At 39.3% G+C, this 26,891-nt stretch overlaps 2 protein-coding genes across 5 annotated transcripts; one reads left to right on the top strand and one right to left on the bottom strand.

Annotated features, from left to right (window-relative positions):
* Nucleotides 1-362: 362 nt before the first annotated feature.
* SERINC1 (serine incorporator 1) lies at nt 363-11,854 on the top strand. Its single transcript, XM_005418457.3, has 9 exons — nt 363-536; nt 2,020-2,213; nt 4,945-5,024; nt 5,212-5,349; nt 6,513-6,682; nt 6,782-6,872; nt 8,166-8,307; nt 8,415-8,645; nt 10,285-11,854. Exons 1-9 carry the CDS (start codon nt 501-503, stop codon nt 10,421-10,423), a joined length of 1,221 nt encoding a protein of 406 aa, XP_005418514.1. The 5' UTR covers nt 363-500; the 3' UTR covers nt 10,424-11,854.
* A 701-nt stretch (nt 11,855-12,555) lies between these two features.
* HSF2 (heat shock transcription factor 2) lies at nt 12,556-24,194 on the bottom strand. Of its 4 annotated transcripts, none has more exons than XM_031066733.1 (12): nt 24,027-24,193; nt 23,695-23,822; nt 22,176-22,300; nt 20,127-20,202; nt 18,920-18,981; nt 18,721-18,805; nt 17,732-17,901; nt 16,143-16,421; nt 15,470-15,575; nt 14,530-14,589; nt 13,859-13,943; nt 12,556-13,495 (listed from the first exon to the last, which is right to left on the bottom strand). In XM_031066733.1, exons 1-12 carry the CDS (start codon nt 24,055-24,057, stop codon nt 13,206-13,208), a joined length of 1,497 nt encoding a protein of 498 aa, XP_030922593.1. In that variant the 5' UTR covers nt 24,058-24,193; the 3' UTR covers nt 12,556-13,205. The 4 variants fall into 4 exon arrangements, with proteins under 4 accessions (XP_030922593.1, XP_005418513.1, XP_030922594.1 ...); XM_005418456.2 differs by having other exon boundaries at nt 13,877-13,943; nt 24,027-24,179; XM_031066734.1 differs by lacking the exon at nt 14,530-14,589 and having other exon boundaries at nt 24,027-24,194.
* Nucleotides 24,195-26,891: the final 2,697 nt, after the last annotated feature.

Here is a 26,891-nt window from a genome sequence, read left to right as displayed (position 1 = left end):
TCTGCAGCTGTGGAAGGGAGGATGTAATTGCTAACAAAAGCATTCCTTGCATGTCATTTGGCTGAAATGAAATAAAATTCAAGAGAACAAATGAGCCTGAATCCAGTCTTTATTTCTTCTGAATGGCTAAATGATTACTTCTAATCATTGAGAAGTGTTAGAAATCACTAATTTCACTGTGCAGTGTCACATCGGGAAGCGCTGTTGTTTGGTGGCTCTGTAGCATGTTGCAGTGACTTAGTCTGCACGCGTGGTGGGATGCACAATGGATGAGTAATTTTCCATCATACCTGATGATCTGCACAGCCTGATTAAATATTGAAATCTAGTAATCCAAAGCTTTTTAAATAATTCATGTTCTGTCTTTTTGTCAGATACCATGTTTGTGTGGAAGTGCCCCGTGCCTGCTGTGCCGATGCTGCCCCAGTGGAAACAACTCCACCATAACTCGGCTGATTTATGCCTTCTTTTTACTTCTTGGCGTGAGCGTTGCCTGTGTGATGCTAATACCAGGCATGGAAGAGCAGCTGAAGAAGGTCAGGTTATTTATTGCTAGCATTTTTGGTAGAACAAATGTCACAAATCATAGTAATTGACATCTTGAAAAGCATGGATTTTATTTGGAAATATGTCATTTTGCTACCAGCTGTGCTTCACAGGCACCATTCATTTGTTTGTGAGTCAGAGAAGTTGTGGGAAGATCCCTCTATAGATGAAAAGCACGCTTTTGAGGTAAAGCCTCTTCTTTAAGTGCTCAGAGCAGAAAAAATAAAATTTTGCATCCAACAAGAAATTTATGTATGTGTAGTTCCAAATAAGGTATTATTGAGATGCTTGTATTTATGGCACTTAATTGATTTTTATTGTGGTTGCGATTAAAAAAAATAACCACACTCTAAGATGTCTTCTAGTTTTGTTGTGCTGTACTAGTTAAAATTCTATTTTAAAGTCTGCAGTTTGTAACAAAAATATTTTTCACTCATCATAATAGCCTGTTTTCCACCCAGGGAATTATGAAGTGTTTGTAGGATCTTACTGTTTATTAGCTATATGAAGATGCAATATAAAACTGGAGAATGGTAACGTGAGTTACCGTAGAGCGTACAGGGTCACTGAACATGGGTTGCATGTACTTCAGTTCTGTTTTGCAGTCTTTAGTTTTTTTTCAGTAGATAGTAGCTTTGGGTAAGCATGATTTTCATGTTTTTTTTCCCCAAATTATTCATCTGTAAATGTGTATTGTAGGTTGGTATAGTTACCATGTTAGAGCTTCAGTGAGAGCCATGTTAGTCACCTAGGAAAGAAAATTACAGCCTTCTGGAATATGGTTTGACTTCTGAAAGATGTTGCTCATTTCCTGGTAGTGACTGGAGAGACTGTTCTCAGCTGTTTCGTATGGAAATTATGGATACACCTAATTTATAGTGATGGTACTTTTTTGGGAAAGGCCGTGTCTGTTTTAAAGAGATGTCAGCAGGCTGACACCTCCTAGCTATGTCATAAGCCTGATAGTAACTGTCAAGTCAAATTTACCAGTTCACAGATCTTTAGTTATCTCTTGATTCAGATCAGCAAGGGAAAACTGCATTTCTTTGAGAAGTTCTGAAATTGCTAATAACATAAAAAACCTGTTAATAAGATCCCTGTCCCACTCATGGAAACATTCAAGGTCAGGTGGGATGGGATCTTGAGCAACTTGATGTAGTTGAAGACATCCTTGCCCATGGCAGAGGGGTTAGTCTAGGTGAGCTTTAAAGGTCTTCTCCAACCCAAACTATTTTATGAAAAGATTTATTTTATTTTATTCTGCCTATGCAGGTTTTTTTTCATCTAGCATGTGTTTGATATTCTAGTTGGACTGCAGCTAATGATGCAGTCCTTCAATATAATATTTTCTAACAGTGTTAATAGTTACATAATGTTACAATATTAATGAATTGAGTATTGGAAATTTATTAATATTCATTTACTGACAGGAAGTCTTTTAATGATGACTGATGTGCCTTGTATTTATCACAGATTCCTGGATTTTGTGATGGAGGGTTGGGTACAAGTATTCCTGGTGTGCAGGGCCACGTGAACTGTGATGTCCTGGTTGGCTACAAGGCCGTGTACCGTGTGTGCTTCGGCATGGCCATGTTCTTCCTTCTCTTCTCCTTGCTGATGATCAAAGTGAAGAGCAGCAATGACCCCAGAGCAGCGGTGCACAATGGGTAAGATGCAGAAATGATGCTGAGATGAGTTAGTGATTAATTTTTGTTTCATTCCACAAGGATTTTTTCAAGAAATAAAAATATTTAAGAGCCTCATCTGAATTATATTCCTCTTAACTTTGAAGTTTGTAAGAATTTTTGTTCTTTTCTGAGCAGTTTTATTTTAAAGTTTGTAGCAGTTACACATATATATCAATATAGATGTATAAAAATGTATCTTTTCTCTTTCTCCTATCTTCTCAGTTGCCTCTCTGCAAAAAGAAATGAGTTATGGATCTAGTTTTTGAGCTTCTCAGTGGATTTTCGTTTGTATTTCATTTTAGTTAAGATTATCAGATGGAAGAATATAGTGGAATTTCTGCTTGTGTATTGACACAAGTGGTGGTTTTCATCCAGGTTCTGCCTATGTCTAGTGTAGCTCCTTGAACCAAGGAAATGTAAATATTTGTAAGAGGACATGATGCTAAAAAGCCTAAAACCATTTATGGTGCCTAATCTTGGTGATCACAGTGATTGCTTAGACTGCTTAGACTGCTTTTATATTCAGTATAGTAGGATTAAACATGTCTAACATAAAAACAGAAAAAGCTTCAAATTATTTCTGTAGGGGAAAATAATTAAGACTGAGCAGAATATTGCTTTGTTTACTTTTGGGTTTTTTTGGAAAAGAAAAAGAATACAGTATTAAGGTATGTTAGCAAGAGTAACTCAGTTCAGCCTTTCCCTCCTTCCTGCTTTGTTCAGGAGAACATGCTTGTTGCAAGCAAAAAGAAAATGGTTCAGCTACATTCTGTATCAGAGCTCTGTTGTTTTTTGGTTCTTTTTCAGAAAAAGGCACATGGTGATTTTATATGATGAGGAATGTTTTTTACCTCAATTTTTTCTAAAGTGTTTGGGATCTTCTTGATAGCCTTATTTGGAGCTGTGCTCTCCAATACAAATTTAGGTACTGTTTATGCAACCCATAGCAGTTTGCTCTTCTTAGCCAATCTAACATCAGCACTGGGATAAAAGGAAATATTTAATAATATTACTTTCAATACTTCTGTAATAACTCGTTGCTTCAATAATATGCATTACAGTGAGCTTTATGAAAAGCATTATGGCTTCTGATTTTTGAAATTGTCTGTATGTTCAGTAATATTTTGAGATATAATCTTTTTGTCAGTGATTTGAAATGTTCAGAATATCAGGTTTTTGCATATATGTGTACTAACTTTTTCATGCTTGCATGCAAGTTAAGCCCAGTAATACATCTGGTGCCAATGTTCACCTTCTCTGCTTTTTTAATGGCAGTCAGAATGGTTTCTTGCCTCAGGTTTTTGATGACAATAGAAAAATATCAATTATAATGTATCTATGAGATAATTGCTGGCTTGTACAGAATGCACAGCAGCTTTAGGTGTTACTTCAGATGACTATTGTTTGCAGTTGTAGAATGGGGTAGAGCAGTAAGATCCTTTAAAAAGTCCAGAATTAGAGATTAAATATATATAAACTTGAACCCATTTCTATAATTGAGAATGACATTGATTTAAAAAAGTGCATTCTAAAACTACTTTTAGTGGAGTTTGTATTGCACTATAAGTGATACAATTTAATTCAACTTTCATTAGATTTTGTCACTTCTCTATACCCCAGGGAATGAGTCCATTTTGTTCTGTATTCTGCACTTCTGTTATCTCACATAGTTCCTCTCCACACAACTGGAATTTGTTCTTCTGGTATCCATCACTTGATTGTAACAGCCAGCAGGAGAGATTAAACTTGTTCAAAGTATGGGAAGAAATGGGACTGGATAGAAAACTTGAAAAACTGACAAGTGTTTGACATGGTGGGGGTGTGGTGCATATCTTTGTGCTGTTATATTCAGTTTTGAAGTGCATGTAGATGGCATCATGCCTGTTTTTGGAGCTGCCTGTCACTGGGATCAGAAAAAATAGTCTTTTCCTCCTTACAGTTTTGTTGGCATAACAGTTTGAAGTTCTCTATACAGGGTATATTTATACAGTCAGTATTTGGGATGAGTTTGGTGTATCTTTGGTGAAGGATATTCCCTTGTATGCTTTCTGGAAACACCTCATCTCTTTTGATGGTCTGTGAGTTCATATATTTTACTGGAAGAAAAATTCCAATGACACTGCCCTGAAGTAGGGACTTGGAACTTGATTGCATCTTTTCTATGCAGGATAAATTATTTGCTTTTGTTTTTGTGATAAATCCTCATCAGCTGTAGGCCTAAAGAATATGAAGCTGGCTGGGAAGAATCGAGACTTTTGTATATTTCTCTCATGTAGGAAGTGAACCAAGACTGGTAGGGAACTCCAACATAATATTTTATGTCATTGTAGACACAATCAGATCTTTGATACTAGAAGTACGAAGGGATTTTTTTAACCCATTTTTCTGATATGCAGACAATCCAACAATCTCACTGCTCTGGTTTAAAACATTCTTAGGAAGAAAAAAAGCAGCTCACAATTGGTCTAATTTGGAATTCACAAGTAAGAAGATACCTCTGCAAGCATGTCAAACTCTGTATCAGTCTAGCACAGTTTAAGCATAATTTTTTAGAGGGCAAAAGTCTTGGGCAGATAAAATTTTTATCCTGCTTTAAGTGAGGCAAGTTAAGAATGAGCAAATTAAAAAAAAAACAACTTAAAGATGTGTATTTTATGTATGAGTTAGACCAGACTTAACAGTTGCCTTATTTTATTTTATTTCCCTTTAGATTTTGGTTCTTTAAATTTGCAACGGCACTTGCCATTAGTGTTGGAGCTTTCTTCATCCCAGAGGGACCATTTACAACTGGTGAGGGAATATTGTCTTCCTCTGTATCATGGTGCAATCATACTTAGTTTTAAATAAAGTGCATGCTGATGTCATACAGTTTTAATTGTAGCTGTGTAACTGTAGTGCTTCTCTGTGTTTAGGGACACTATGATGGGAGATAAATCACCTATGGTTTTTAACTGATTTTGTTTTACTTCTCTTCTAGTGTGGTTTTATGTAGGTATGGCTGGAGCATTCTGCTTTATTCTTATTCAGCTGGTCTTGCTTATTGACTTTGCCCATTCCTGGAATGAATCTTGGGTTGAAAAAATGGAGGAAGGAAACTCAAGATGCTGGTATGCAGGTAAGGAGGGACTGTACTACAGTCAAGTTTTAAATTTAATTTAATGTGCATTATGTTAAATAAGTTGCTTACTGAATAGTTCCTTTTACCAATGGAGAAAGGGCTGTCTCATGCACGAGTATCATTTTCTCAGATGTGTAGTTCAGCTCCATTGATGTCCTTCTGTTGTCAAGTAAACTAAGGGGAAGCAGGGAGAGGTGCAGCAGCCTCTGAATAATAAGATCTGTTCCTGGGAGCAAGGCGTGAGTTTCACAGAATCACAGAATGGGTGAGGTTGGAAGGGACCACAGCAGCTCATCTGATGCAGCCTCCTAGCTCAAGCAGAGTCATCCTGGAGCACACATGGCACAGGATTGTTCTTGAGTATCTCCAGTGAGGGAGACTCTACAACCTCTCTGGGCAATCTATTCCAGTGTGCCGTCATACACAAAATAAAGAAATTCTTCCTCATGTTCAGGTGGAGCTTTCTGTGCATCGTGATATCACAAGTGGCGCCTGCAGCTTTTTTGGAGGTTTTTTGGGTTTTTTTTTTGCAGACAGAGGTTTTGCTATCCCTTTAGTGCTGATTGAAAACAAAGTAACCTGTTAGTGTGCTTCATGTTGAGTAGAATCATCTCAAAAAAATGTATTTTCTGGTTGCCAGTCAGTCATTCTTTGAAGGTACATGCTGAGTGAAAAGTCATGGTAGTGAAGGGGAGAGTAAAGTCATCTCACTGGAGATATGATATTTTAATAAAGTGTTTCAGATTTGATAATTTAGATGTTTCAAAAGACAGCATGGCCTGTCTTCATTCAGTGGCCACTTTTCTATTTAGTGTTGTTACTAAGACATAATTTGGACATTAGATCTTGTTTTAGCCTCTGTTGGAGAAGTATTTCTTCAGTTTCTTTTTTAAGCTGTTAGCCAAAGTGTGTCCAGTACAGCTATGTTCCTTTATCCTCCTTGCTCTTCCTGGTTACTGTTAGGGTGTTGGAGAATCAAGCATGGCCTCAGGATTCCCATGTATTGTTTCTTCACAGGCTATTTGAGAACTTCTTTTACATTTCAGTGCCCAGAACTCTTGTTGTATATTGTATCCCACACTTGGTAATCATGCAGTATTATTCCAATCATAGTAGTCTCTGTTATTAACTAGTTTAACTATGTTTTTGTTTCTTCACAGCTCTCCTCTCAGCTACAGCTGTCAACTATCTACTGTCTCTAGTAGCTATTGTCTTGTTTTATGTTTATTACACTCATCCAGAAGGTTGTTCTGAAAACAAGACATTTATCAGTGTTAATATGCTCCTGTGCATTGGTGCTTCTGTAATGTCAATTCTGCCAAGGATTCAGGTACAGTTTTAAATCTGTTGCCTCCTGTGTTACCACAATATAATTGTCCCTGCAACTTTTGATTGCCTAACTTCCCTGTTCTGTGACTTCCTTGTGTAGGAATCTCAGCCAAGGTCTGGTTTGCTGCAGTCTTCAGTGATCACAATTTACACAATGTATTTGACTTGGTCAGCCATGACCAATGAGCCAGGTAAGTGTAGTAGCAATGTGGAGCTTTTTGGGTAACCAGTTCAGCAACAAATTGTACTTCCACCTCTTTTGCAGGGCAGCATTAGAGTAGGGTAACAGAATGTGCATGTGTTAAAGGCTCAGCTACATGTGCTGCTAGGAGCCCACTCCTGAGGGATAGGAAGGGATGGGCAGCAGGGAGGGAGGGCAGGGTGTGCATGGCTAGTCCAGGCAAGCTCCCTTGAGGGGGAGAGGGAAGCAGTGTGCCACTTATTCCAGGGTGTGCTCACCTTTTCCTCCCCCCAAAGCCAAGCTCCCAGCAATAATGTGGGATGTATAAAATAGCAACATGGCCTTGCCCGTACATCTCTGAGCTCTGCCCCCTCTGCAACCAGCATGCTAAGATCGGGTCTTTTCCCCCTGTTTGTACGGCATGTAATTTCTGTTCTTTACTGGCAGAACTGCAGTATTCTAAAGCTTAGATTTTGCAGATCAGTGCATCTCCCCTGAGGAGTCTAGGAGTTTCATCTCCCTACCAGGTTTCATGTTTCTTAGGTGACCAAGGTGCTACTGATTATATTTTTCCAACCTGAGGATTTATAACAAGTATTAATAAATGTTGTCAGTGTTTATTGTGACTGGAAACAGTTGAATGTCTCTAAAAATAAATAAGTGCAGAAATTATGATGATTAAAATAAATCACCAGATATTGATTTTAGTGGTTTTAATTGGGTCTCTGACCCTTTTGTCTTAGCTGTGGACAATCTTCTGTGCTTCTGTGTTATGGAATACATGAGTCATCTAATTCAGGCAGTGATTATGGGAAAATAAGATTGTCTACTACTTTCAGCTGTTTCATCAGTGTTACCCTGTGGATGCTATGCGTTGGGAACCACTCATAATAAAAAACTGACATACTGGCATTGTTTTCCAATCCTGGGGTGACTTGGGTACCCTGTCTATAGAATATGTTTGTCAAACTTGTTTTCTAGCAGTAGAATTTCTGAAGTTTATTATGCAGAAATTTCTGTTTTGTTGCATCTAATGTCAGATGGACTAGTAAAGCAGTTGATGCATATCTTACATAAGTTCAGAAGCCTTTTATCTGCTCAAAGACACAGATTTTTATGCCATATACTGTCATTTCCCTGCTCTAGAGAGATTCAGTAGGCTAAAATTAAATTCAAATTTCACTTAAAGACTGTCACAGTCACGACGTTCATTTCTATTTCTGTGCATTCAGCATGGAAATGTGCTATTAAATATTTGTCCTGTTCTTGTTTTATGTAAGTTCTAATGCAATTTCCCTCACAGACAGGCGCTGTAACCCCAGTCTCCTGAGCATCATTGGTTACAACAGCACCACCATTCCAACCCAAGGTCAGGTAGTGCAGTGGTGGGATGCACAAGGGATTGTAGGACTGGTTTTGTTTCTGCTGTGTGTTCTCTATTCCAGGTAAGAATCCTTTAAAAAAATACATTCATTTGTATCACTTCTTATTGTTGGATATGAAATTGTATTTATTTGGGTATCTGTACCATGTCCTTTCCTGTCATATCCAGCATCCGGACATCCAACAACAGCCAAGTTAACAAGCTGATGCTGACCAGTGATGAATCAACACTGATAGAGGATGGAATGCCCAGGAGTGATGGCTCCCTTGATGATGGAGATGATGTTCACCGAGCTATAGATAATGAGAGGGATGGAGTTACATACAGTTACTCCTTCTTCCACTTCATGCTTTTCCTGGCATCACTGTATATCATGATGACACTGACCAACTGGTACAGGTATTTATGTTTGATTAGATGTTGTGCTGATAATGAGCATACAAGAGGCCATCTCTTGCTGGACAAGGAGGCATAAGTTGCATGCTCAGGAATGTAGGTCGAGAGTGGGCCTTCTCAAGGGTGGTGTATCTGAAAACTGTAGCCAACCTTGTTCGCAAGTGCTGAGAGAACTGGGACTGTTCAGCTTTGTGCTGATAATGAGCATACAAGAGGCCATCTCTTGCTGGACAAGGAGGCATAAGTTGCATGCTCAGGAATGTAGGTCGAGAGTGGGCCTTCTCAAGGGTGGTGTATCTGAAAACTGTAGCCAACCTTGTTCGCAAGTGCTGAGAGAACAGAACTGGGACTGTTCAGCGAAGAGAAGACCCAAAGGGTGTCTCACCAATGTAGATAAACACCTGAATCAGGTGTGCAAAGAGGATGGAGCCAGGACTTCTCAGTGGTGTCCAGTGACACAGCCAGAGGCAAAAGACACAAACTGAGACACAGGTGGTTCCCTCTGAACATCAGGAAAAATTGCTAGGGTGACTGAGCACTGGCACAGGTTGCCAGGGGAAGTTGTGGAGTTTCCATGCTTGGAGGCACTCCAAAGCTGTCTGGGGCAGCTGGATTTAGGTGTCCCTGCTGGAACAGTGGAGCTGGACTTGAGAACCTTCAGTGGTCTCTTCCAACCACAGCCATTCTCTGACAGGGCTTGGTGGAAGGAAATTATGTTGTCTGATCCTTGGAAAAAATCTTCACAATAAAATAGTCCTCCTGTGTGTGAACTGTTGCTAACAGCTAGATCAGATGTTCTTCAGAATTAAAAAGTACAGCTTAAGGTCTCTAGTTACTTGGCAAAGAACAATTTGTATTGAAAAAGCAACACTAAAAGGTACTTCATTCAGAAATAACTCTTAATAGATAGTTCTGCTCTGAAATTGATTTGTGGCCCTACTTGGGTCCAGTATGACATCAAGATGATCAGTTTCTCTAGGTGGTGTGTTGCCCTGTTCTTCTAAAGTTCTTCTAAGCCTTCTGGTGTTTACATTTTTGTAATGGAGTTTCTCGTGCACTTTTCATGTAAATGATGATTGCTTTGCATTCCTTTCTGGAGGAGGAGAGAATTGATGGACTGTTGGTTTGACCAGTGTGGTTGGAGAGGTGGCAATTTCATCCTCCAATCCATGGTCACTTTGGGAATTCTATAAATATCGAGGTTGGGAAATAAACATGGCTCTTTTTTGCCTTGGACATCTCAGCGTGTGAGTGTCGTTCGTGTCATATTGCAACAGTAGTTGGCAAGGCAAAATACATTCTTTTTGTCTCTAAGTGCTATCCATTTACTGCCTTTCTGCAGACTTGTTAGATTTTCCTTGTGATTATTTCTGCCTTTTGGCAGCTTCTCATACTGAGTATTTTTTGTGCTGTTGTTGTTTTTCCACCTCCTGTGACACCTACTTACAAGTGGTGTTCTTGTACAGACTGGTGTGAACTGCCTGGGAGAAGGGTCCTTTGATGTGTGAATTGAGAATGATCTCCTGTGAGATCATTTCACAGGAGAATGATCTCCTGTGAAAACAGTGTTGAAGGGTGGCTTAGAACACAAGAATGTTATATTGAAAAAAAATAGCAAATGATCCTTTTCCTTGGTTCACAGTCCGGATTCTTCCTATGAGACAATGACCAGCAAGTGGCCGTCGGTGTGGGTGAAGATCTCTTCCAGCTGGATTGGCATCGTGCTGTATGTGTGGACTCTGGTGGCTCCACTGGTTCTCACCAACCGTGACTTCGACTGAGCTGTGCTGCTCTGGAGGGAGGCTGTGCTAGCGGCCACGTGTCCCTGAAACAAACAGTATTCCGGGTAGTAGTGCGGGTGTAAATACATGTGTGTGTGCTGTCCAGGTAGTATTCCCTGCTTTATCCTGCATGATTACCTTGAATCATGTCTTGTCATTTCAGTAAATGACTTTTCTAGCTGAGCTCAATGGTCATTGCTGTAACGATGGTTTTCAGAGGATTACTCCTACTTTGAGTGCTTTGGGAGCGAGATGTAAGATCAAGAGCTTTTGGAAGTATGTTTTTTCCCCTCAATTGCATTAAATGGTTGTAGGAAAAGAAGTGCAAGTGTTAATTAGGGTACTTAAACAGTGCTAGGTCAGGCTTTGCAAGTGAAGAAGGGTCTGCCTTTGATGATCCCTGTTGCCTTGATTCCAAAGTAAGCCTTGAGTAAGTGTTATTAGACTCAAAGTGGAGCACGTGTGGGTTCACTGGCCATCTTGCAGCACTTTGGCACTACCAGCCTGACTTTTCCCAGGCCGAGGGCAGCAGTACCTTCAGCACAGATGTGAGGGAGGAAACTTGCACCTGGAGCTGCAGAGGAGCCAGTCCAGTGTGTCCCACTGCACACAGGAGGACAGGCACCCTGGGGAGAATACCCTGGTGTAGCAGATGCTCAGAAGCATGTTTTTAAGGCACCTGTTTACAATGTGCATCTACATAGTATTACTGGTTTTTTTAAGTAGTTTAAGTAGAATAGCTGTGCTGTAATTTATTGCTGTTTTGTGTGCCACTTTCTTGGCTAAGCTACAATCAAGAAGTTTGCAAGGAGCCGAGTGGTAAAAGCTGTGTAAGCCCTTTGGAGGAATTGAGTATTGTGGTTTAAAAAAAGTGGAGAAAAAGGAGCACTGAAGTTACAATAACTGAAGGAGGAGGTTTGCATTTACTGAGGCTTCAACTGAAGGGTTTCTTAAAATATTTGGGGCTCTGAATCTTGAAATCTGTTACTGTATTAGGTATTTTTCTTGTTGTCCAATGCCAGAGATGGACTTGAGCCTAGAAAGTCTAAATCCTAGGCATAGTTCCTGTGCAGTTACGAAATCTTAAAATGCTTTTGTGCTTGCTGCTTTGTAACTGAAGTACATAAGCTGCATAATTTCTCTGTTACTTGCTACAACTTGAGCCTAGAGCAGCCTGACTGGGAGTGACCCTGGAGCCTGCAGCAGATGTCATGCTCATCCCTTTCTGTGGTGTTTGTAACTGTGACTTCCTGTTGCTATTCTCTAAGGTTTTATTTTAATTCTGCACCTGAACACTGACATTGACTGCAAAAAATCTGACATGTCAAGTCAAACTTGAGACAGTAATGGAAAGATTAGTAGAGGCTTGTAATAATTTGGAATATGTTGTTGTCTTATTAATAAATAAATTTGGATGAGGATGTCCCATGACTTTTGATGTCTCATGCTGCTGCCAGATGTGGCTATTGCAAGGGTTTGTGTAACCTCATCCTCTCTTCTGGGGATGCTTTGTAGCACTGTCAGGTTCTGAGAAGAGCCAACGGTGCTGCAGAGCACACCTGAGAGTCCCTGCTCTTTTGGGAGGTCACATGTAACTCCCTGGGTGAAGTTCTCTGACAGTTCAATGCCCTTGGCAGCCATGTCCCAGCAAACACTAACATGCCTTGCACCTGGAACTGCATTCTTGCTTCATCAACTGCTGCCACCTCACTGGAATTACACCTGTTTAAATTTGGGTAAAACACCTGAACACTGCTTCTACTGCATCCTGTAACAAAGTTCCTGAGTCCTGTAGCAAAGAACAAGTTGCTGAATTCAGAAAATGAGCAGACTGCTCTGGCTATGGATTCAGCTCCTTGTATAAGATTACTCCTTTGGAAAAAACCTTGGATCCACTGCCAGAGTTGGGGAATGTGGTTTTTGGGTTGCATGTATGAAGTTACTGAAACCCAGTTTTCTCCCTTCTTTTGGAGGCTTATCAATAAACCTGTCAGGCTAGGGATACTGAAACTATTTTCAGTACAGGAACTGTGCACAGCAGACCTTGCACAGCTATCATGACAGGAAAATAAGATGCTGTTAAATCCATAACCACCTGGCACACAGAATAAGAGACAAACTTTTGACAAGTATCACACTTAAGTAACATTTATTTTGTCAGCATAGATGGTCCAAGTTAAAAGTACTCATGCAGTCATGGGGCCTGGCAGCTGTCAAGAACTTTTCCCCAGTTTGTGCTATGTGCGAGCACTTCCACTGAAGTGAAAGTAAGGCAGAACCAAGACTTAGCAAGGTACAGGCACTTTGTTCCCAGTTGAAGCAGGGAAAAAAAAAGCCTACATCACGTCCTGGTCCCCCCACCCCAAAAAAGCCTCATGTGTGTTAAACAAAATGTAAAAAATAAAAACCCCAAAATACAGGAAGTCAGTGTTCCCTAACCATATGCTACTAGTTTATGTCATCATATGTAAGACAAGAAGTATAAGAAACCATAAACCAAAGCTCACTATTGACAAGTGTTGGTTACTTGCATACTAGCAATGTGGGCAACACCAAGTGTTCACAGCAGTGCAGCAGGAGCCTGGCTCAGCAGTACCAGCTGTGCCTGCCTGGTGGCTTGTCTAACTCCATAGCTAAACAACTGCTTGTATAAGATAGGAAAGGTACTTCAAATTCCACATATCTGGTTACATAAAACAGTGATGTACAAAAAACTCTCATACCAAACAATATTCTAAATAAATAGTTCATCTTCATGACTATATACAGAGCCTCCCTCACATCAGTTATCCAGGAAGGACATGTCTGTGTCCATGGGTGCTGGGGCAAGTTCGCACAGGTAGAACAGCGTGGCCTCACTTGCCTCTGCCTCCGTCAGTGGCTCCAGACGCACCAGTTTGCTCTGGGTGGGCTGGGGATCCAGGCTGCTCTCCAGGAGCTCTACCCCTTCCAGGGATTTTTCAACAGTGGAAGGAGTTTCAGCTGTGAAGCCCCCACTCTCAACAGCAGAGCCTGGATTCCCATCAAGGAATGCAAGGAGTGGAAACGCAGTGTAGTGTATCAGCTGCTTATCTGTGGGGAAGAAAATGCTCAGAATATCAATTCATATGCCTTTCTATATGCAGAAGTAAAAAAAAATCCAACCCACAGTATTTATTTAAAGATTTATTTAAATAATTACTAAAAAAGATAGGTGTTTGTGTTTTTAAAGAATTGTTACGTTCATGCATAACATTATTAGTTCAGATTCACCTGCAAAATATCAGTTTCCCTGCATCTAGTGCAGAGACAAAAATCTAAAAAGCAAATACACTAAGTATTATGTTTTGGTTATTTGTCAACATAACATAAAATCAGATAAGGAGCAAATAACTGAGATGGCTTTTAGAGTAATGCTCAACTGTGGAAATGTTTCAATAGATGACTACAACTAACCTGATCTAGGCTTAATACCTTGTGTTTCCTGTGAAGCTGCTGGACCAGCATTATTCTTGTTAGCTTCTTTTCCCTTTGTCTCCACCTGGGAACAAAAGCAAACTTTTAAAATACACTTTTAAAACCTGTTCCAATGCCACTGGATAACAGCTGAACGACTATGACAAATATTTTGTGATAAGATGCAGTGGCATAATCAGTATTACCCACACTAGCACACCTTGGCTGAGAAAACATGAAATGGAAACACAGGCTACAAAGCGAGAACCAAAACTAATGCTTTAAATGAACTGGAAAAATTCAAAGTGCTACATCTTTGCTTCACTGCTTATTACTGGTTTCTCTTCCCACCAGACAATACAGATGAAACCATTCTGATAGAAGTGCATACCATGTTTGCAAATAAAAAAATCTCGGGGATACAAAAGTCAAGAGACTGATATAATGTAGAGGTAATACAAGTTTTAAAGGGCATTGCTAATTAATTAGGGTGCTTTTTCCTTTGCTGTTTAAAGCCCAACAGGGTGAACTTGGCTGCAGTCTTCCTATTCTCATGCAAGTCTTAAAAGCCAGAGCACAAAGTGCCATGATTCCAGTAAAGAACAGCAAAAGATGAGTGAATTTTGCATCTCTCACTAGTGCATGTGTTGAGCAATGGATTTAAGACTTACTTTGGTATTAGTGATATGATCATGATCTGTGGGATTCATCTGCACAGAACTTGTAAAAAGCTGAATAAGACAAAAGACATCCAAGTTTTAGGTATCTCAGTGTTGCTATTAAGAATACAAGACCATTGCTTCTGTATGTGTGAGAAAAACCCCTGTACTTATTCCACCCTCTATGAGGACTGGAGACTATGTGGAATTCCATGAACCCTGATCACAAAAGAAACAACTGTATGGCATCTAACATGGTTTGCTGCAGTCTTAAAACACCAATTTCTACTGACACTGCTGCATGGATAATTCTGTCTGCAAGCTGGATGAAATTGCAAGTGACAACCAAGCTGGAAGGAGCCATCAGTAAGTGGAGAGCAGAGGTGCTTTTAAGAGAGATCTCAGTGAAGTGGGAGGGGGACCAACAGCACTCCAGCAGGTTCACCAGCCACATGTCACCAGGACCCAGTAACTCATGCACCGGGGCACAGGTTAGGCTTAAGGAACAAATGGACAGGGAGCAGCACTTCAGAGGGGACGTGTGAGTCATGGCAGACAACACCCTGCTACCAGCCAGCAACACAGTCTTGCAACAGGGAGGAAGGTTCTTTTTAACCCCAGTTCATTGAGAAGACCAAAGATAATGTGCTGGGTTATTTCCAAGCAAGAGTATTAACTGACTTGACATCTAAGTTCACATCACAACAAATATCATCATTATTTCATTAAGAAAGCCACTGTTCAGTAAGAAACTTAAGCATTCACTTGAGCAGTGGTGTAGCATTAAGACTTATAACAGTGCTCCAGAAACTCATAAATATTTATAACTTTGCTTTGTAAAGGGAAGGAAAAAAAGATGATTTGTGATTTAAATCCATATTAAACAGCAACAATACACACAAATGTTTCCTATAGCCTATTATGAAAATACTTAATTTTAAGTCAAAATTACATCAACCAGGAGATCTGGATCTATGCTGAACTGTCGTCCTGACAACATAGCCTGGAAGTCCTCTAAACTGCAGTCGATACTGTCCAGATAATCCAGAAGTTCAACTCTAGAAGGCAAACAGTATTTTATTGCTGTATCCCTTAATAAAGTAAGAGAAATCCTTAAGTAAGCTTTACACAGATGTACTACATGCATCTAAAAATCTTTACCAGAACTAGAATGAACTAAGTCTTTCACAAGAAATGACCTCTGGAAAATGAAGACTTTTAGCCTCTTAAGAAGAGAACCCAAGTCAGCAGACAGGTGCTCTGGAATAGGTATCACAGGAATCACATCAACATAACACTATTACATGACACTGGCAGAGATGCAATTCTTGCATAGCCCTAATGGGTCTAATCCACCTGCAGGAATGACAAAAATAAATCCTGACGATTTAAACAATCTCCACAACATTACACTGCCAGATTAAACATCTCAACTCACTCACTTAACCATTAAAATCAGAGGTCGCATCTTAAAATACTTAAAATAGAAGAATCTTCGGAAACTGGCTGGAATATCAGTAGCCTGTAGGTTTAAAGTTCTCAGTAGAAACTGCTATTCAGTTCTTTCTACTTCAGTCAAATAATCAGTTCTAATACTAGAAAAAACAAAAAACCAGACTACTTACTTTCCAAGAAGATTTATATTCTGTGAAATTACTCCATTTTCATTGAGTATGGAATCCATCACAGAGACTGGGTCTTCTGCAGTTAAAGTTGACTGGTTATTCAGCTGTACAGCACTTGACATGAGTGGGCTTGTGCTGTCACTGACATGGCTGGCTGGATGATTACCTGGGACAGCAACTGATTCAGTGTTTTTATCCCCTTGAATTACAGGGGCATATTCATCTTCATTATCATCTTCCACAATTACAATATCGGGAGAATGGTAGCTACAGCTACAGCTGTAATGTGAGATAAATTAATTACAGCATTTCATACACATTTAAATGGGTATTATTCCACAGGTTTAGTTACCTCTCACTTTAGTCAAGCTACTATCAGAAAATAAACTTTTCTACTGTTTTTTAATACTAAACACAACAAGATACTCGAAATCTTTATCTTCCATTGATACAGCTCTGTAATGATCAATACAATTAAGCAGCACAGTTAGCAGACACTCTTGTGCCAGACTACAGTAACCAACTGCTAAAGAGCTATAGAACACTGGCACTTTTGTCATTAGAACCACCATAAGCTTGCATTTAAATGTGAAATATGTACCAAATCATACAAGGTCATCAAGCCAGACAGACAGTATATATTTTGACTATTTCCTGTTGAACAGCATCAACTCTGGAGCACCCACAACAAAGCATCCCAGTCAACAGGTTTGTAGTTAACCTTATTATGCATACCAGGAACAAAACCTGAAAACCAAGAGCGAGCCTCAAATGATTTGCTTTCATGCCTATTCTGGTTCTTCACCCTTAAGAAGCTGTTAGTTATGTTGCCTCTCTATCACAGCCTTTTTTTCATGAAGCTTTTCTATCAGAGAATGCATTCCCAGGCATCAGCTGAGCAAGAACAATCATGCCAATTCAAGTATAAGCTACAAATATTAATTTTTTTTTCACTGAGGCATAATACAGGCCCTATCACTCCAATGCTACTCAAGAAGAGAGTTGCATCTAAATCCTTGGACTGGGTTTTGGAACAAGTTTCAACTTGCTTGTAGCTGAAAGATGAAGAACTTCTGTAGCACTGGCATACAGACAGGAAGGAACACAATTACAAAAAACAACTGGACTGTAAAAAACCCAGAACCCTGAAATTAACTGGCTTAATGCAAGGACCACACCAAAACCTGACAAACACCGCATGTAAATTTTTTTCCACAAAAACCTGGAAAAACAAGGGAAGTTGTTCCTATCTGTACACATAACCAAAAAGTAAAGAAGACTTCTCTTACTCTGGCTTTAGTATATTTAACTATTACGCAATAATACAGACTGCTTTCACCAGTTTCTATCTATCCTCCTGATATTAAAACTCCAACAGCCAATTAACTATTTTGGAACAAATCCAGAGGTCAGTAAGTCAAAAGCTAGTGTGAATTTCACAGATGAAGTTGCCATATGTGCAGGAGTGCTGAATAATTCTAACCACTTCACTAAAAAAAATTATCTAAGACATCTGAATTAGTGCATGTTATACAACACAAAGTCATTTATCAACACACACATGTTGATACTTGGAAGAATCTTCTTACTTGGAAGAATCTGAAGTGGTATCTTCACTTGTTTCTGGTGTAACAGGAAGATTTTCTTCATCAGCCATGGGATGTTCTTCCTCACCCACATCTTCAGTGACATCATAAATAACAATGTCATCTGAAATCTGTTCCCTTTGTTTTAAGCCCTCATTTCTGTTGAGAGGTACCTGAGAATTATTTTAAAAAGAGTCAGGGCAGAGGGACAATGAGCTTCAGCATTTTGACAGTTATCATCTTAAAATGCTTCACATCTAATGAAGTCTAAGAGCTTTTCTACACCTTGGAGATTATAAGCTGTTTGTATAGATCTATGTTTAATAGAAAAAGCCATACAAGTAAACAAACAAGCCGGAGAATAACAGCTGCAGGGAAAAGAATTGGTAAATACTACAGGTGTAGAAATAAAATTATATAGCACTGTCAGATATTAGAACTAAAAATATTAAAACAGTGACTGCTGTTTAAACAGTACTTTGTTATAAAGCTACTAATTCTAGTGCCACACTACAGAACTTGTTTTAACAATTTCCTCACCAATTACTATCTGGACAGCTGAAAACAACTTTCAGTGGTGTGACTCATTCAAATGTAACAGGAACATGACATGATTTTGCTGGGTTGGATACTGCCTTGCAAAGCAGCACACTGGGCCCTTGTCCCTGTATGGGGCCAGGGATGCCACATTCCCGAGATAACAATGCAACATTATACATGCTATTTCTAATAGCACCACTCTTAAAAGCAAACTGCTTTCAGCACAATCATGTATTTAATACACAGGTAGCTGGTTTATACATGCTTATATTGGAAAGTGAATGGTAATTATCAACCCCTTCAGCTTCTGAAAGGAAACAACACAGCTATCACTTGTACAAGCTGACAGCTCTCAGTACACAGCTGTGTTATAGTCTCCATAGGACAATGAATTTGATCCATCTGCCCACCTGCACTCCATCCAGACAGAGTACCCATGATAGAAAACTTACATGGTGGCTACTGTCAGCTGGTTCTTTCACAATTTTCTGAAATACATTCGACTTTGTAGGTCCATTCGTGTTCAGAAGTAGAGGCCTACATCAAAAAGAGCAAAGTAAGGCAGTCATCTCAAACCCACCTCTTTGGTAATTAGTCAACAAGGCCTGTCAGTTTATCAAGTGGACAGAAAGTTTTCAAGACCATATTTACCTCTTACGTTTTAGGCTCACTAGTTGGTTATTCTGCACCAAGGTAACAATGAATTGTACAATCTGTAAGGGAGAGAACACTACTGTTGGTTGCTTCACTTTGTAATTGTTTCACATAAATACCAAGGCATCTTATAGCAAAAGACACCAATAATAACACCTATACATAAGCAGCAAAACACCTTCTTTGCATAATAACTTTTATATAAAGCTGTTCAGAAAACCTAAAAATCAAGGTATAAACCAGTGCTGATAATATCTAAATAGTTACTCAATTGTTAAAGACTTTTCACATAGCAGGTGATAAGAGCCAGCTTTTATACAACATCATACAAGACACAAAGACATGCAGCAACTCAAATGATTAAAAAAAATTTAATTAGCAATGACAAAGGGCATATAGGGATGTGGACCATATACATAACCTGAATCTGTAAATACTGGTTCTGGTGAAAGGCATTTTTGACAGATTCAGAAAAAAAAGTACATGTACAATTAACAGTATTCATCAGCTGTCATTGCTTCTGAAATGTTAGCCTTCCTTTTCTTATGCTTTAAATCTAAGGCTTTAAAGTATGTATCTGGCTTGAAGAAACTGGGAAAAAAATCAGTAAGTCTCTGCTACAAGGCTACTTGCAGTGATGCCCTTTCTCGTATGTTAAAAAAAGAGATCTATAAACTCTATGCATTTATATCAGTTTTGGTAGATCATAAATCTGTTAAATAATCTAAGTTAATATATTATCAATAGATTCCACTCAATTATCTATTCCTCTGGTAACTAGGCAGTCAGTAGGTCAGTTAAGTGGGGCAGCAGTGAACTTTAAATACAGAATCTTGTAATTCTTACAGTGAGAAAGTTTCTCCCAAGCAGCTGACAGAGAATTAGACATCTGATTCCCAAAGTAATAAAAAATGGATGGACCATATTAAGGGTAACTTAATAATGGATGTAGGATGTTTTTGAGCCTCTTTCTTCGAAAATATTTACAAGACTTTGGCCTTATTTTCTGCTTATGCAATAAAATACCCTGAATGTTTGTATTACTAGGGTTTGTTCGTCATATACCACCCTGCTGTTTTTTCTATTAAAGAGAGATCTGACATTATAAAAAGCTGAGTAAGGGCAAAGCAAGGTAACAGGACAAAGCATTCCTACTTCAGAAGCACTCACTCAAGCACACGTGACACCTTGAATGAAGCCTTACCTTTCGTATAACTTGCTGCTGTTGCAAGTGTTTTGCTCTCAGTTCTGACACTTCCCTCCAAAGGGATTCATTCTCTCTGTTTAAAAATGATGATTTAAAAGTCACACTAAAACTAGTATTTAATTTCTGTTAAAGATCAGTTGGCTTCATTAAAACTCTTTGAAATGTGTTTCTAGATTGGGGGTTGGTGTGGGAGTGTCACACAGGCAGCAAGCGGCCTTGGAAAGTAACTGTGAAACCAAGACCGAAACACAACAAATAGCCTGCAGAGAATTTCCATCTGCTTTAAAGGAAAAAAAATCCCAAATTTGGCAATAATCATTACCCATGAATTCACCATTTAAAAATTAACTATCAGCATTTACCAGTTACCTCTATTAGCTCCAGCAAAACAGGCATGTTAGGTGATAAAAAATAACAGGAGCATGTCAGAGGTAGCAGTTTTCTAAACACTGCCAGTTTAGAAACCTTGGTTCTTCCAGTACTCACAGGACTCCAATTACTGAGACAGTGTAAAAACTACCCTACTGTAACCATGGGCCTTTTTGCTTCCACAGTGTATGTCTTGTTAAGAGGTAGATAATGAGTACCAAAAGCTTCAATGAATATGGGTAGACAACATACCACCCTCCTCTCTTTTGTAGTTTAATTTTCAACACAAAGAAGCAAACTCCACTGGTGTATGGGGTTTTAGGAAACCTTAAACTAAGTTTTCAGAAACAGCAGCTCATATGCAGTGATGAAGGGTACTACTCGAAGTGCTCCTATGTCCAACATACAATTTAAGAGTACAGTTCCATCACCAAATTAACAGCAGAATTGAGGGATTCTGAACTTTCTCAGCTTTTTCACTAGCTTTCTCAATATGTTTTGTAGGACCAGGTCTTCTGATTTAGCTCCAGTTTCTAACTCATTCACTTTAAACTGATGGGATGACAATATGGATGTCAAAGACCAACCCCTATGTTCTCATCTCTACAAACTCTCAGCTAATGAGCAACTGGCTGTCATTTCAGTCAAAGCCAGCCCTGCTCTGGGCAGCAGTTTGGACCTGATGGCCTTCTGAGTTTCTTTTCAACTTAAATTCGCCCAAGATTTCAAAAGGGCAAATGTGATTTTTACTCTAGACTGGCCAGATTCTAACAAAGACTACGCCTTAAGCAAAAGAAGTTTGCCTCTGAATATTGTACCACTCAAGTCACTAGAACTGAAGTCTAGAAACGAGAGAATTTACTTCTTAAAACCTGAACTAATTGGTGACCTCTGGCACAGAGGTACAGTCATGAAACCATCTTCTAGAAGAAGAAATAGAAACTAATAGTTTCTACTGAGGTGATGTGACTTACAGTGCATGACCTTATGCTTATGTATCTAGTCTGTATCTACATATTCTAAAGGATTAAGTAATTTGTGACACATATCTCACTGCTGAGAATAAATCCTAATTTCTAAGCAGGCAGTAATGAAATTCTACAAAAACTATTTACATTTGGATTTTCAATACTGTTTCTTTGTCAATAAGGTAACTAATGAATTTCCAAATTAGATTTTCTAAACACTTTTTCATGGGTATTAACTCTTCCACAATTTTAAACAGTGGGGCATGAGGACAAAAACAACAGGAAAATAAAAACAATGAGCATAGACATTAATTGTCCTACAGAAGTATTATATGCAAACTGCACAAACCAAACTCTGCCTCAAAACAAATACAGTAACTATTTCAAACTTGAAGACAAAAACCAGCATACTTTATACGAAGAGCTGATTTAAATATTCAGACTCAACATCTATATGGAACTATTATTAAAGGTGTTATTTAATTGCCTACTACTAGACAGCTCTGCAAACACTAACATTGCCTGTAACTTTTAATAACATCAAAAAGTTCCATTTTAAAGCAATTTTTCTATGGAAATTTATGTTCCTAAAGCAGTAACTGGAATTAGGCAACCAGAAATCAACAGACACCTAGAATTACGTCTTTGTCCAGTATCTAGTATCACAATTACTCAGCATTAAGGATCAGATACTGATGAAGCAACTTACCTCTTCAAAAGAGACAACTGAGATTCAATAGTTGTTTGCTTAATTTGCACCTTTTGAGCACTGCATATTATTTTAGAGAGATCTTCCTGACGGATCTTGTTTTCTTCAGGTCTCGAAGAAGAAACCTTTTAAAGATCACAATCCAGAAACAACACTTCCTTTAAGTCATGCTTAACTATTATTCTCTTCTGGTGGTCAAACATATTTTCTACCTAATGCTGACAAAATATGCCCTTAATTTAACAATACACCAAGTATCCAAAAAAACCCCAAACCAGAAACACAGCTGTCACCACATTAGCTTTAGTTGTTACAAATATTTGTGTACATTCCTGACTCTTTAGGCATTTTCCCAAGTGCTCTAATTCATCATAACCGCATCACAATAACCTGGTGATAACAAGTACATCACCCTATGCTGGTTTTGGCTGGCATGGGGTAATTTTCTTCATAGGAGCAAATACAGGGCTCTGTTTTGCACTTGTGCAGTTGTGCTGCAGTGCTGGAAATACAAAGATGTTTTTGTTACTGCTGAGCAGTGCTTACACATGGAGTCAAGGGCTTTTCTGCTTCTCACCTCACTCTACCAGCCAGTTGGCTGGGGCTGCACAAAAAATTGAGAGGGCACACACACAGCTGGGAGAGTTATCCCTACCTCAGCAAAGGAGCATTCCATACTATATGGTGTCATGCTTAGCATGACATAAAACTGAGGGACAGAAGAAGGAAATGGGGGGAATGTTCAGAATGATGGCATTTGTCTTCCCAAGTCACCATTACATGCGAGGGGGCCCTGCTTTCCTGGGGATGGCTGAACACCTGCCCACCCATGGGGAGTGGTAAATGAATTCCCAGTTTGGCTTTGCTTGTGTGTGTAGCTTTTGCTTTATTTATTAAACTGCCTTCATCTCAACCCATGAGTCTTCTCACTTTTACTCTCCCAATTCACTTCCACATCCTGACATGGGGATAGTGAGCAAGTAGCTGCGTGAGGCTGAGCTGCTGGCTGGAGTTAACCATGACATCCAGTTTCATTTGCCATATTTCTATTTGCCATCTATATGCACTTGAGTCAGTAACAGCAGCAGAGCACGTTTCAGAAGCATAACAAATGTGTTTATAAGTTTACCCCATTCTCTTGGGGGTCCAGTCTAATGCTTACAGTAGCTTTGTTCTGAAACAAGCTACATAAACAAGCAGTTTCTTACATTGCTGATGGTAAAGTCAAAGCATGCTCTGCGCTTCTAATACTCATTTGCAAACTGTCATATTACATAACTCACGCTTTTTTGCCACCTGTGAAACTTTACTACAATGACAGCAAAGTACATAAAAAAACCTTGTCAAATCCCCCAAAATATCTTTAACAAGCTCAAGATACAAATGAAAGAAGGGAAGTTTGTTTCCATAAAGTCTGAACTTATTTGCACTCACAATCCTGCAGTTAAACTTGACATGAACTTAGCTATTCATCAATACTGAACAGTACAGCTTTTCCACATACTGAATTTTCACTAACCTTCCTTTTAATGTGTTCCAGCAAGTCCTCCCGGCCCTGCCTAAAATATGCATGCCGAAACTCTACTGGACCATCTCGCTCCAGTTTGACGATTCCAGAATCAACGTGGACGACTTTGCGGAAGCCATCTTTAAAAAAAACAAAAGAAAAACCTCAAAACCCACATTAAGAAAGTCAAAGTATGCTGTCCCAACTATCCTGTTACCAATTTCCAGGATAAGACAGTATCCTAATTGCAGAGAACACAAAGCACCTGCTCAAAGGAAATTATAACTTTACTTTTATGTATAGGATTTAGAACTGTGCTAGAATGCAAAAATTCAGGAACTTACACATGTTTAACTGTCTGACAAAGCTTGCCATGTTGTTATGCTTGAAGTACTTGGGAAGAATCTCTTTTGCGAATCTCTGCTCATTCAACACCAAGAAACTCTTTCCATTCTAAAATGAGAGAGACACATTAAGCTACTTAAAAACCATAGCAGAAAACACACTGGGCTTTTAGAATTAATCACCAGATTGGAATGTTTCCTTTGTGCACGAAGTACATTACTGATCTGCTTGCCGACGATTTTCCAAAACAAAAAGGGCACAGACCTTGCAGTTGCAAAGCAACTGAGTACTATCAATTTACATCATTACCTGTATCTGAAGGCAAAGATCTCTACTGCTACACACTGCTTGAAGATATGAAATTGTTTACCAGCAATGATCACAGTTTCACTACAGGACAATACTATCAATTTTGAATGTAGTTTTGAAGCCCTGGTAAGGAATCTTAACAAAGAATCTGAGCAAGAAAAAAAAATACCAACAACCAGCTGACAGTCCCATCTGCTTTTCAGGTTAAAAGCATGATTTGTTTGATAGGATCTGTAGGGCAGATAAAGCTGTCAAAGAGGTGAGAGTGTCCACTGGGTTTTGGAGTTACCAAAAAGGTAGTCACCTAAAGCAAGATTCCTTTTCTGGAATGCCAATTGTGAGGGAAGACTGATCATTTATTTAATCCAGAGGCTTTAACTAAAATAGAAGGATCAGCTCTTTGTTCTTCAATGACTGCACTCCATTTAAACTACAGGGCAAGTAATTGGCAGAATGCAAATTACCTACTTCAGAATGGTTTAGGTTTTGTCTACACATCCACAATACTCTCACCCTGTAGTTAATAAAAAGTCTTATCTTCAACAAATGTCAACACTTTTCCTGAATCTTCTTAAGAGGCCTTTTTAGTTTAGTGAGTCACTTCTCTTATCCTCAAATGCCAGCAGCTCTGTGATCCCAAGAAGCTTAAAGAACCAGCTGTAAGACCATATGAAGGTCCTCGTCCAAAGGCAGGTGTCCTTGTTTCAGCTAGGATAGAAATAATTTTCTTCTTAGTAGCTGGCAGAGTGCTGAGTTTTGGATTCAGCGAGAGAATAATGTTGATAGTAAGTTGAAGTTTTAGTTGTGGCTGAGCAGCGCTTACCCTAAGTCAAGGTCTTTTCAGCTTCCCAAGCACTGCCAGCAAGCAGGCACACAAGAAGCTGGGAGGGTGCATGGCCAGGACAGCTGACCCAAACTGGGCAAAGGGATATTCCATACCAGAGAACATTGTGCCCAATATATTAACGGGGGGAGCTATCCAGCAGGAGGGCCAACTGCTGTTTTCAGATGGGCTGGGTACTGGCCCGCAGGTGGTAAGCAATTGTACTGGGCATTTGTTTCTCTCGTGGTTTCTTTCTGTTTTATTACTGTTATCACATACTTTACTTCATTTCAGTGTTAAATGGTTACCTCAACCCACGAGTTTTACTTTCTCTACCAGGGCGTGGGGAAGTGAGCAAGTGGCTGAGCTGTACTCAGTTACCAGTGGGGGTTAAACCACAACAGCTTGTTCCAGCAAATCAGCAGGGAGCATCAGAAACAGGATGTTACAAATGGCTCTCCACTGGATGACTTAGGCCTTAACACTGAGAGGAAGGCAGGGAGATTAAAACTTCCAGTAATGCCTACCTACCTCCTGCTGAGAACCAATCAGTGGAAGAAAAAGGGGAAGCAAAAGAAATGCAAGAACAGACTATTTTAGCCAATGCTGTGTGAGAAATTCACGAACTGAAGGTGCTGAACCAAGTGACACTACAGTGACCTGTGACACCAAGAGACAACTTCCATATGATGCCTCACTTTATCATCACCTTGACATTGTCCAGGCCTAGCACATGAAAATCTGGGAAACACATCCATGAGCTCTTTGTGCCTTGACAGTCATTTACAGCAAAGCTGCGCAGACATTAAGCCTGTAATCTTCACTATATGGCTAAACATGATTGTCAGCTCCTAGTGCCAATGACTCGAGCATACAGCAGTCTTCCAAATGCTTCATTTGGTACTCCTCACCCATATCACAAGCAATCCCAACACCTCCCCCCACAAGAACTGCTGGTTGCTAATAATACCAACTGTGATGGGTGGACCTTCCCCTCTAGAAACGGCCTTGGAGGATCTCAAACAATTATTTTTATTGTTTTTAATTAGAAAAATAACACAAGGATACCTACACAGGTATTGGTATGTTTACTTCAGATAAACATAAACAATGGATTTGGAAATACTTCATTAAAAGCATGAGGCAGAAAAACCATTTTTAATGTAGATAATATCAATCTTCATAAAGCCTTTAGTATCTCTCTTCCAAAAAAAAAAAAAAAGGAAAAAACCAAAAAACTCCCCCAAATAATCACAAAAAAATCCCATCCTAAAACAAAACAAAACGGAAAAAAAATAAAGAAAAGCTGCCATAATCTACTGAGGCCTCCTGTTTCCCTCCTTGAGAAGTTTTGGCTGAAGGTAATGGTAAATAATTTTCAGTAAAATATTTAAGACATTTCATTATTTCTCGAGCATTTAAAATAAGAAGCTCTCAAATGAGTTTAACTCAATACTACTCAAAGATATTGATATGATTTGAGAACATTTTATTGAAAATCACATTCAGGGAAAAAAATGAAGTAGCAATTATTAAAATATGTGCTTAGAACTGTCAATGATGCTCACTGCAGCAACTTGCCAGCCCTTCATTGCACTGCAAGATGACTGGTGCCCAAATTGACTTCCCCCGCGGCCCATCCCCTTCCCGCCACCCCAGCAGGTGGACACCGAGCCCGGGAAGCCCCCGGCCATGCCCCACGTGGCCGCCCCCCGCTGCCCCTGCGGGATCC

Source organism: Geospiza fortis, unplaced genomic scaffold (assembly GCF_000277835.1).
Source record: "Geospiza fortis unplaced genomic scaffold, GeoFor_1.0 scaffold98, whole genome shotgun sequence".
In the NCBI taxonomy this organism is placed as follows: Eukaryota; Metazoa; Chordata; class Aves; order Passeriformes; family Thraupidae; genus Geospiza; species Geospiza fortis.
The sequence above is the reverse complement of the archived record's forward strand: the minus strand, read 5'-3'. Positions and strand labels throughout refer to the sequence as shown.

What these genes read in the sequence shown, in the direction of transcription:
- SERINC1 (XM_005418457.3), top strand. Translation starts at nt 501, where the DNA reads ATGCTAATACCAGGCATGGAAGAGCAGCTGAAGAAG. An exon ending in AGAGGGACCATTTACAACTG is followed by an intron (nt 5,025 to 5,211) that starts GTGAGGGAATAT and finishes CTTCTCTTCTAG; the next exon opens with TGTGGTTTTATGTAGGTATG. An exon ending in CTGTGTGTTCTCTATTCCAG is followed by an intron (nt 8,308 to 8,414) that starts GTAAGAATCCTT and finishes TGTCATATCCAG; the next exon opens with CATCCGGACATCCAACAACA.
- HSF2 (XM_031066733.1), bottom strand. Translation starts at nt 24,057, where the DNA reads ATGGCAAGCTTTGTCAGACAGTTAAACATGT. An exon ending in AATATAAATCTTCTTGGAAA is followed by an intron (nt 15,576 to 16,142) that starts GTAAGTAGTCTG and finishes TTTGCCTTCTAG; the next exon opens with AGTTGAACTTCTGGATTATC. An exon ending in ATCCAGATCTCCTGGTTGAT is followed by an intron (nt 14,590 to 15,469) that starts GTAATTTTGACT and finishes TGTCTTATTCAG; the next exon opens with CTTTTTACAAGTTCTGTGCA.